The sequence below is a fragment of the Tasmannia lanceolata genome, unplaced genomic scaffold, assembly GCF_043159265.1.
Source record: "Tasmannia lanceolata isolate RefF3 unplaced genomic scaffold, GAP_Taslan_0.1 ptg000003l, whole genome shotgun sequence".
Lineage (NCBI taxonomy): Eukaryota > Viridiplantae > Streptophyta > Magnoliopsida > Canellales > Winteraceae > Tasmannia > Tasmannia lanceolata.
The window spans coordinates 58,688,209-58,699,399 of record NW_027518680.1 but is presented as its reverse complement, the minus strand read 5'-3'; the positions used below and the strand labels follow the sequence as shown (position 1 = coordinate 58,699,399).

The following is an 11,191-nucleotide window of genomic DNA, read 5'->3' as shown; positions in this document are numbered from 1 at the left end:
GATTTCGGTCGAAAATTAAAACCATGTCCGAAATCGGTACCGAAACCGAAATTTAAAATCAGATATAAAATATCCTCAAAAAGATATTTCCACTCGGAACAAAAAAGGTTGAAATGATGACATTATTAGGAAAAGACAAACAAGATGGGGTGGAAATATCATTTTTAAAAAAAGAAATCAGAAAAAAATGAAATATCTGCTTTCCCCGTATAATTGGTTGACGCCATCAGTTTTCTAACTTATCTTTTTTCTTTCCTCTTTTGCATTTTTTTCCGTGGCTTTACGAGAGGAGAGAGAAAAAACCAACTTCAAATCTCTCTCTCTCTCTCTCTAAAAAACTTTCTTCAAATCTCTCTCTCTCTCTCCTGAAAATCTCACCGGAATTTTGAATAACTGACCGGAATTGTGACAGAGAAAAGCTGTCTGAAACCCTAACCCTAACGTTTCTAACACAACAGCGTCATCTCCAAAACAGAACATGCGAAACCCTAACCCTAACCCTAAACCTAAACCTAAACCTAACGTTTCTTCGTTTTCCTCTCTCTCTTCTTGCCGTGAATCTAACGAAAATTTTGCCGGAATTATGTCTTCGGAAACCTAAAAATCCGATCTAATTGATACGGATTTGAACCTGCGATGGATGATGAGAAGAGAGCTAGATCTATGAGCGAGATTTCTCAAACTTCGAGGTGGCCATTCTCCAGCGAGATCACCGGCGGGAGTTCCACCGAATATTTCTCCGGCGATCGTGATAACACTATCTTGAAAGAATTCGGTTGGAATCTACCGGAGAAAGGCGGGGGATTCTCAGATTTCGATCTGATCGGATCCGGTGAGGTTTTCAAGGGGAGGTTTTTTCAGCCGGAGAACTCGCCGTCGGTGAGTTTTCCGGCTGAAGTTCCGGCGAATTATGTGAAATCTGGAGAAGCGAACCCTTCGGTGTCTTCGAGCTCTAGCGAGGAAATTCTCGGGAAATCATCAGAATCAGACGGGAAATTGATCGGGATACAGTGAGTGGCAAAATCGTAATAAATTATCTATCCATGGTCATTTTATAAAGTATACGGAAATAGAAAAAAAAATACTTTAAATTTTGAAAAAGTATTTTCTCGTTTTATACTAGAAAAAAATCACTGATGAAGAACGTGTCTCTAAATGAAAATTGCAGGGGTAGTTTTGTAAAATATCAACTTCAGGCGGGAATCCCGTTCTGTTTGATCTCATTGGATTGCGTTGGTGATCATAGCTTTCTTATTATTATCACTCCCCAGTGATAAATCGACTCCCCAAATGGATAAATCGACTCCCCAAATGTCTATCTCTCTCCTCTTTCTCTCTCTAACCTAGAGGAGAGTGAGAGACACATGGGGAGTCGATTTATCAATTTGCTGGGTTTTTGTTTCTTATACTTTTGATAGTGTCTGTTCTTTGAAGATTGTTTTTCTTATTATATGTTTTTTGGGTGTCTCAACTCTCAGTTCTTCATATTTTATATGTGGGTATTTTACTATATTTGTTCTTTGCCTCACTAGTTTGTAGTTGAAGAATATTATTTGAAGATCTGTGTTATTTCTCCATCTTTTTTCCCTTGGAATATTGGCTTTGAAATGTGTCTTCCTCCTGCATTTGTTCTTCACTGAGCAAGTAAATTGCTTAGCGTCTTTTTTTTTATTTTTTTTAAATGGTGAATAATATTGAATAAAGGGTTGCCCCAAGAAGGGAAAACCCCAGAATACAAAAAAGAAAAAAGAAACAGAAAAAAGAGGAAGATGATCAAACCATCTCAAAAAATCGCTCCCCACCCCTCTCTTAGCGTCTTATTTCCTTCTCTATCTATCTATCTATCTGTCTGTCTGTCTATCTGTTGCTTTTTAATGGTCTTATCTTTAGAGTTTTACTTGATTATTATTATCATATATTTTATGTCCATTAATTTTTTTTCATGATAAGAATTTGTAATTAAACTTATCGCATTCTTCTATTTTATTGTATTTTCTCCTGGCAATAATAATTCGTATTTTAAGATAATTAGTTCATGATTTTGTTATTCATTTTTTCTTAATTATTTATTGTCTGCAATCTTTTGCCCTCTGATTCTTGTCTTCGTCATCCATTTGTTTTTTTTCTTGAATTTTTCTTTTTTTACTTGTGAGTGTCTCGTCGATTTGGTGAATTTGCTTGACTGTTTACTTCCAATGCGACCAGTTTGTAGAACAAGGAAAATATTGATTATTTTTGTTTTTTAATTTTTGACAATCGTATTCATTATCCTATCAGTGTTGATGTTCAAATTAAGGTAAATTAGTTTGAGGGTTGTGTTACATTTTTTAATCTTTTAATTTGTTAAAATCAAAAAATACTACAACCCACAAAGAATTTGTCTTTTTTTTTTCTTACTATATCTCAAATTTTATTTTGTATATTTACTTTACTACCTTGCATTTTCTATATTCAATTTGATTTTCATATTGTGGATGTTATGTTCTTATTCTTTGATATCTGTAAATAAATGTGTTGTGTAGGAGTAAGGGTAGAAAGAAAGGCCAAAAGCGAATCCGTCAGCCGCGGTTCGCGTTCATGACTAAAAGCGAAATCGATCATCTTGAAGATGGCTACAGATGGAGGAAGTATGGACAGAAGGCTGTCAAGAACAGCCCATATCCGAGGTTAGGTTGCAATTTCTCTTTGCATAAATTCAAAGCTATTTATAGCTTTATTCTCCATAGAATTTTCATGTAAGTTGTTGCAGTGTACTGTTTTCCTTTTATTCTTTTTGGGAACTTCTATATTCTTAAGCTGCTTCTTTGCAAATTACTATATATTTATAGCTTTATTTCATGGAATTTCCTTATATATATATATATATATATATATATATATGAGAGAACATTTCCTACACACTTGTGTAGGTAAGTTACCTACACACTACCTTAAAATACAGTGGGGGCCCACATTGTTTGGGTGATCCAAACAATTCATTTGAATGGTCCTCACATAGATAGGGTGTCCACAAAAAATCAGATCCATAGGATCATCCCAACCCTACGATTTGTGGAGGTAAAATGGACGTGTATAAACCTTCACAAATTAGTCCATTTTTTGCCTCCATAGTTTGAATGGTTAGGATGATCCTATGGATCTGATTTTTTGTGGACACCCTATCTATGTGAGGACCATTCAAATGAATGGTTTGGATCACCCAAACAATGTGGGCCCCCACTGTATTTTAAGGTAGTGTGTAGGTAACTTATCTACACAAGTGTGTAGGAAATGTTCCCTCTCTCTCTCTCTCTCTCTCTCTCTCTCTCTATATATATATATATATATATATATATATATATATGAGATCATAAGAAGGGTTTATTATATATATGAGAGAACATTTCCTACACAGTTGTGTAGGTAAGTTACCTACACACTACCTTAAAATACAGTGGGGGCCCACATTGTTTGGGTGATCCAAACCATTCATTTGAATGGTCCTCACATAGATAGGGTGTCCACAAAAAATCAGATCCATAGGATCATCCTAACCATTCAAACTATGGAGGCAAAAAATGGACTAATTTGTGAAGGTTTATACACGTCCATTTTACCTCCACAAATCGTAGGGTTGGGATGATCCTATGGATCTGATTTTTTGTGGACACCCTATCTATGTGAGGACCATTCAAATGAATTGTTTGGATCACCCAAACAATGTGGGCCCCCACTGTATTTTAAGGTAGTGTGTAGGTAACTTACCTACACAAGTGTGTAGGAAATGTTCTCTATATATATATATGAAATATATATGAGATCCTAATATTACTTTCAATTTCTTAGTTTCATTTGTTGCTGTGCCCATATTATTTTATTACTATTACTATTATTATTATAAGCTGAAGGGCGCCCCCTCTTATTGTTGTTCATGTTGTTGTTGTTCAAAATTCAATTTTCGCATATTTTACTGCTTCCTTTATAGATCATTCTGGCGCCCCCTCTTATTGTTGTTCATGTTGTTGTTGTTCAAAATTCAATTTTTGCATATTTTACTGCTTCCTTTTTAGATCATTCTTGATCTACATTTTACACACAGTTTTGTACCTCTTTTGGTACAATCAGATGGTAAATGATCTTATTCTTATTCATTTTTATAATTTTATTTATTTTTCATCTTGCTCAATTATTTTGTACCAGAGAAAAAGAAACCTATGAAGGATAGTAAGCTAATGGGAGTTAATAGTACTTTCCATGATAAAGTGTTGGCTTTCAATCTCTAATTTTTAGAACCTTTTGCTTCTATTGCAGATTATTAAGGTTCTCCTTTTCTATTTAATATTTTTAATCTGAACATATCAGAGCAATCTCTCACATTTTCCCTTTCGGCTCAACTTAATCCTTCACAGAAATGCAAAAAAACTAATGCTAAAGAAATAGATAATCTGTTAATTGACTTTAATTTTGCAAAATAACAAAATTTTCTACCTTCTAATTCTTGGAAAATTAATCGATTAAGGTGGAAATTGAACTCATGCCTCTACTTCACAGGAGCTATTATCGTTGCACAAACTCCAAATGCTCGGTGAAGAAAAGGGTCGAACGATCTTCTGAAGATCCCACCACTGTCATCACCACATATGAAGGCCAACATTGTCACCACACCGTTGGATTAACACGCGGGGGTGCGAGTGCTCATGAACCGGCCTTCGCTGAGAGGCTACCTACATCAAATCCACACTTATATTTTCCTACAATTCAGTACCATATGGGTGGTTCACCCAACACAGGGCAACCAAATCGGCCCCCACGTGAATTGGGACATGCACGGCAGTTGCCCGCACAAGCCTTGGAGCTTCCGACGGACGAAGGACTGCTCGATGATATCGTGCCGGCCGGAATGCGCAGTGGATGATGAACAAAAAGATGGTATGGACTAGACCCACTTCCTTTTAAAATTTGCTTCTCTTTATGCTAAGCCTTTGATGGTTATTGTTGCTTTTATCTTTCATATTACCGTGGTAGTATCAACCTTGTCACAAATATCATTCTGGGGAATTTCTTAGCAAGGGAAAAAACGATAAAAATAAACTTATGTAAAAATATATAAAAGAATATAAATTTTGAAAAAATAAAAAATATTGTAAAAATAGGGAAATAATTACAGCACTCCATTGTTTTGATAAGACGCGCGCAGCATCTTGTCATTTAGTATTTAAAGGACTTATAAGAGCTTGTTGATAACTGTAAAATCCTTATTACAACCCTTTAAATGCTAGACCATAAGATGCTTCGCGCATCTTATCAGCATCTTATCAAAACATTGGAGTTTTGATATCATTTACCCTAAAAATATCATGATGTTATAGTGATATTATCGTGGTAAACGAAAATATCACTATGTCTTATAAATTATCAAGATTATTTCAGAATTTTGTCGTTTTCTCAAAATGTTGTAATAAAATTACTATGAACCAATAAAAAAAAAGGGAAATGTTATCAGCACTACTGTATTTCGATGATCGCACTCCTCACTTTTTTAAAAGTACGGTATGGCCCGCATCATAGGATGATCCAAACCGTCCATTAGATGGGCCACAGCCTAAATAGGTTTTGCTCCAAAAATCATTTCCATAGGTTGATCCTAACCCTCCGATAGGATCAACCTATGGAAATGATTTTTGGGACACAACCTATTTAGGCTGTGGCCCATCTAATGGACAGTTTGGATCATCCTATGGTGTGGGCCATACCTTACTTAATAAAGTGAGGAGTGCGATCATCAAAATATAGTAGTGCTGATAACATTTCCCTAAAAAAATTACTATATTTTGAAAATCTCAGAAATAGTTGGGGCATAAGTATCAACAGCAACATATATAAGCAATAACAACCACATACTAAACAAAAGAACAACAGTAATCATGATCAGTTGGTGATGACCATGGTTTAAAATTTCGGTTTCGGTACGCCTGAAATTTCGGCCAAAATTTGGTAAAGGCCAAAATTCGAAATTTCGCCAAATTTCAGTTTCGGTCCCCAGGTCCGAAATTTTGGATTTCGGTCAAAATTTAAAACCATGGTGATGACCAGGCGAGGAAAGCACCAAGTTCCAGGGAGATGTACCTTTAAGAAATGGTGTGGGCCCCACACCCAATCAGATCTTCCTTTATAAAATAGTGGTAAAGACCTAATAATCAGTATATACAATAAATTAGTGGCATGCGTTTGTTCTGTTTACAACACATATAAAAGTGTACTGATTTTTGAAGTAAGTCTCATAAAATGCATTAAAGGATGAATAAATGCACGTCTTTAGATTAGGTTGCAAGGTCTGTTTCATTACAATGTACTTTTTCATTAATTAGATATTTCTCATTAGATTTACAGCTTATATGAGGAATTGATGAATTATTAATCAAACTTGCATTTATTCACAAAAAATTTAATTCCAAAAGTCAAGATATTTTTAATTGCTTGGGATTATTAAAAATTAGAACTAAAATTAAAACGTGGCGCAAATTCAGAATATTTTCAATTATTTCTGATTTTTTTTTTGGAAAAGGTATTATTTCTGAAATTTTTGTAACTATGTTTGGGAATTATAGTATATCCTTTAATACCTGATTAGAAAATTGTAAATTAAAAATATCAAGACAAGGGTGTGCAGACAGCTGGTATCTTCGCCGGATGATAATTATTTTGATCAATAGTATTAACAATAATGGTTGTAATCATAATGATAGTATTGTGATGCTTCTTATAACAATAGTGAATAATCTTCATGATAATGTTTTACTGTCTTAAGTGGGGGGGGCGCTTGCCTAGGTATGGGACTTGGTGGCACCCAGCCTGGTATGTGATAGGTTTAAAGGGCCTAGCCTAACACGTTCTATCAGTCGTGAAGCTTTTGGCGTATTAGATAGGTATCTAACATTTGGCATCAAATCCAGGTTTCACTTTACGTATTCGAGTCATGGAAGGGCTGGGCGAGTAGAGAGGAGTAACCTGTTAGAAAAGCCTTAGTGAAAGTTGTCAAGTGTGAAGATTCCACAGAGTGGGCCACCGTGGAAGGGGCAACATGTAGGAAGGGCTATGTGAAAAAAGGCTAAAGTGAAAGCCGCCACATAGTTGGCTACCAAGGACAGAGGAAGTGAAAGCGTGGTGGAATGTTACGGACCTACGTGAGGTGTGTGTTTAGGTATGGGACTAGATGGGGCACTACCCAGCAAGGGACAAGTTTAAAGGACCTAGGCTAACATGTTCCATCAATCCCGGGGCTTTTGGCATATTGGTTAGGTACCTAACATAATGATAATGTGAGGTTGATGCATCAATGCAATGATTATCCTTACATGGTGTATTAGTGATTGCTTATTACTATTTCCGTATCCATCATTACCAACATGCATGCATCTAGTACTTCCCATCCACTGTGATCCATAACCCCTTTTGTTCTTGCTTAGGATTGATGCTCATGACTCATATACCTTAACTTTGATTAGTGCCCAGTTGTTACTGTTATTATTTTGTTATTCGGTTAAGGTTAATGTAGAAGTAAAATTCATTCTCATATAAACTTATTGGTTGTAGTTAATGAATCTTACATGCTTGTAAGAAATTTAACTACAGTAGCTTTTCATTTTCTTACATGAAATTTAGACAAACTGGCACCACCCAAGTTCATCTTACTACATTCTCATGGCTTCAATTACAGTAATTTATTGATTAGTTTATCCATAGCTCCAATTAGCTGAATTTGTATGTTAGTTTTAGAGGCAGGAAAAACATTTATTGTGAATTTTTTTTCTAGAATTTTTTTTTTCCATTTCCATGCTTTAGAGGAAAATGTTTTGGTTATGGCTTATCTAGAAGGATATCATTATAAATTGGGAACTGTAATAAGCTTTCACAGTTCTTTAAATATTAAAAGACAAGATGGTATAGCGCAACTATTAAAACATGGTCGTGCTGGTATCATTTCCCAAAATTATATGTATGCAAATGAGGATTCTCTAAGGCAATTTCTTGGCAAGCCATTTAGCGGCTCACTTTTGTGGGAGATTTTGTCTTAATCATTTAATTCATCTTAGGTGGCTGTTCTCTCCTGCAAAACTCAACCGCAAAATGGCTTTCCACGAGAAATTGCGTACCTAACTCTAACAAATTAAAGACAAGATCAAACTAGGCCCATCAAGAGCTCCTAACCTTTTTAATTATAGAAATTAGGATGTGATCTTTCAATAATCAGATTGCGGATTTATGTTGAATTTCTACATTTTATGAATTGTGCAGGTTGCGAATGGTGTTCCGATCTCATACCACATGATCTATCAATGGTTGATTGAGGCACAAACGCTATTTAATTTACTGTTATCGGATCTCATTTTCTTGATCCGAAACCCGGGGAATATCTGGCCGCATTCCGGTGTGATTTATCCTAATTTAGAGTTTATTGAGGATTTTTTGTAAAGATGGATTTAGAAGGGGTTTTAAAGACATCCAAACATGTAACAGAGTAGAGAATTTTAAAGGTGGAGGGAAATTGGTTTAAAGACGCACTTGTTTTAGGGTTATCTCAAACAGCCATCCTAATATTGCCACATATATTATGTTAAGGGTATGTTTGTAATTTTTTGAGAAAATTAAGGATAATCTTTTCATGCAAAGGTGATTATTATTGATGCCTTCCTAAACATCTCTCGCTTGGAATGTGGACCTTATACTTCGTACAAAGGAAGGGGTGTTTCTATCAAAATCAAGGTTTTAAATTTCGACGGACTGAAATTTCGGATTTCGGTCGACACCGAAACTGAAATTGTCTAGACCAAAACGGTAACCGGAATTTTAGGGGTGCAACTTGGGTTGGGTCGGGTTGAGCTTTTGCTAAAAAATGAATTGGAATCAACCCGAACCCGACCTGATTTTAAGGTATAAGCTCAACACGTATTCCCAAAAATCGACCCGAGTTGGCGAGTTGCAACCCTACTGATTTTGGCTGAAATTTTAGTTTTTCGTAATTTCCCAGAAATTCAACCGAAAAATCTCAACATTTTTACTTATATAGCATTTTTTTTCCTAAATTTGGTATGAAATAATATATTATTTTTTAATTGTGTACCCGATTTTGGTCGAAATTTCGGTTCCGGTGAGAGCCGAAACGGCTACAGTAAGCACAATTGAAATCCTTGATCAAAACCAGGTATGAGTAAACCTCAATTTAATTTCAAGCTCTATATAGTCTGTTTATGGAAAACCCTAAATTTATTTATGTAGCTTGTTGGGATATGGGAAGTACAACAGCTAACGAGAAAAGTGGAACGTGAACTAAAAAGGGCTGTCAATATTAAAAAAAAAAAAAAGGGCGTGTGAATATCAGAAGTTCTATTTAGGTTATCATGCGTGGCTTCTGTTTGGTAGTCGATCAATTCAAAGTCACCTTCATAGAACCGTACAAGCATGGTACTCTTGCAAGCCCAATAACTCTGTTTGTCACGCTTTAAATTGTATAAAATCTGAACCGTACACGTGTCATACCCTTTTAAAATTTCCCTCAATGCCCCATGCCATAATTAAATAAAAGAAGGGAGTGTAGATATCAATTCCAATCATACTTTTTTTTTTTTTTTGTTTCAATTTTCAAAAACGTGTTTCTTGGGTTCATTTTAAATTAAAAATTTTGTTCTGGTTTCGAGGTTGCTTCGCGGGAATTGTCCTCGATCTTTAGAAACTTCCAACTAATTTCCACCGTACACGTGGCAGTCTTTAAGATATGTTACGTCATCACATCCTAACGCTTTTAAAGGTCGAGGGATTTCCGGCGCTTTTATCGTGAGGCAAAGTCCACGCTCTATTTCCTCGGCGACTCAGTTAGTCGTTGGCGATTTCCTCGGGAAATAAAATTTGGATAGTAAATATCAAAATTTGGGTCCCACTTGGGGACATGAAAGTGTAATCCTCACCGTTGATATCGTGATGTAACCCGCATGGGATTAAAAGAAACGATGGTTTAACCTTTGATGGATTGAAGGGTTGGGATCATCCGATCAAGATGGGGTCATGGTCGCTGATCGGATCAATGGATCTGATCATGCCGGTACACACATGGAGTCCAAAATATTGCTGTTAGGAAAGAGCCTAACGGGCACCATTTTTTTAGTACTTTTTCAAGGAATGGTGAGAACAGTTTATGTGCTGTTTGGTTTATAGATAGGAGGGTCGAGATTAAGAGAGATTCTAGATTTGCATTCATGTGCTGTTTGGTTTCCGAGGGTAGCAAAAATTAGGATATTATGCACAAGGTTTAAAATTTTGGTTTTGGCACCGGTTTCGGACCCCGAAATTTCAAATTTTTGGTCATTTCGGTCGAGATCTGGTACAAAACCCGAAACTAATATTTTATTCAATATTAAATTTCGGTGGAAATTTCGGTGAAATATTAAATTAATATAAAAAACAGATTTTTTGGGTCAAATTTCGGAAAAATTCCAAAATTTCGGCCGAAATAAATTACCATTTCGGTTTTAATCAATTTTCGGTCTCCACCGAAATCCGAATTTCGGTCGAAATTTAAAACCATGATTATGCATCCCCATTCCGATTTTCTAAGGCAATTAAATCACTAACCATTTAAAGTCACGAGTTTGTGCCCCATGGCATATAGAGGTAGGATTCCTTGGAGCTTATTCTTTGTCACCACTCTTGTTTGGAAGGTCAGGAACATGAAATTTTTTTTGGTGTTTCAAAAGGAGAGCATAATATTTACCATCCAAAATACTAATGAAACCTTCTTACTTTCAGTTGAATCTCCGCGGTGACCTCTTTCCACATGAAGAGATTAGGTTGAGAAGATACTAAAAGGAGGATCACACACCTAAGTAGGACCCACCTTCTCTTAAGAATTTGAAGCTCAACTTTGATGACTCGAGTCTTGGAAACCCAGCACCAGATGGCATCATAGGTCTTTTAAGAAATGTCGATAGAGATATGTTATGGGCCTTTTGGGACCTATTGGTAAGAAGGATTCTAATGATGCAGAGGCGATCAGGTTCTCCTTTGTGGAATTAAACATGCAAAGAAGACTCAGTTTGATCATATTATCATTGAGGAAGACTCAATGTGGTTAGGTGGGTGAGAGACAAGGTCAGTTATCTTTGGAGATTTGCGGATGCTACGGAGGAGATTCTGGACATGATGGAGAGTCACAAAGCAG

The 11,191-nt window shown here is 35.9% G+C and overlaps 1 protein-coding gene across 1 annotated transcript; it reads left to right on the top strand.

The window, feature by feature from the left end:
• Positions 1–251: 251 nt before the first annotated feature.
• On the top strand, positions 252–8,648 carry LOC143856933 (putative WRKY transcription factor 57). The gene is made up of 4 exons (XM_077367218.1): positions 252–1,010; positions 2,523–2,666; positions 4,531–4,908; positions 8,275–8,648. The coding sequence occupies exons 1-3, from the start codon at positions 637–639 to the stop codon at positions 4,892–4,894; spliced, it is 882 nt and encodes a 293-aa protein (XP_077223333.1). The 5' UTR covers positions 252–636; the 3' UTR covers positions 4,895–4,908; positions 8,275–8,648.
• The last annotated feature ends 2,543 nt before the right edge of the window (positions 8,649–11,191 follow it).

What these genes read in the sequence shown, in the direction of transcription:
- LOC143856933 (XM_077367218.1), top strand. Translation starts at nt 637, where the DNA reads ATGGATGATGAGAAGAGAGCTAGATCTATGAGCGAGATTTCTCAAACT. An exon ending in GGGAAATTGATCGGGATACA is followed by an intron (nt 1,011 to 2,522) that starts GTGAGTGGCAAA and finishes TGTGTTGTGTAG; the next exon opens with GAGTAAGGGTAGAAAGAAAG. An exon ending in AAGAACAGCCCATATCCGAG is followed by an intron (nt 2,667 to 4,530) that starts GTTAGGTTGCAA and finishes TCTACTTCACAG; the next exon opens with GAGCTATTATCGTTGCACAA.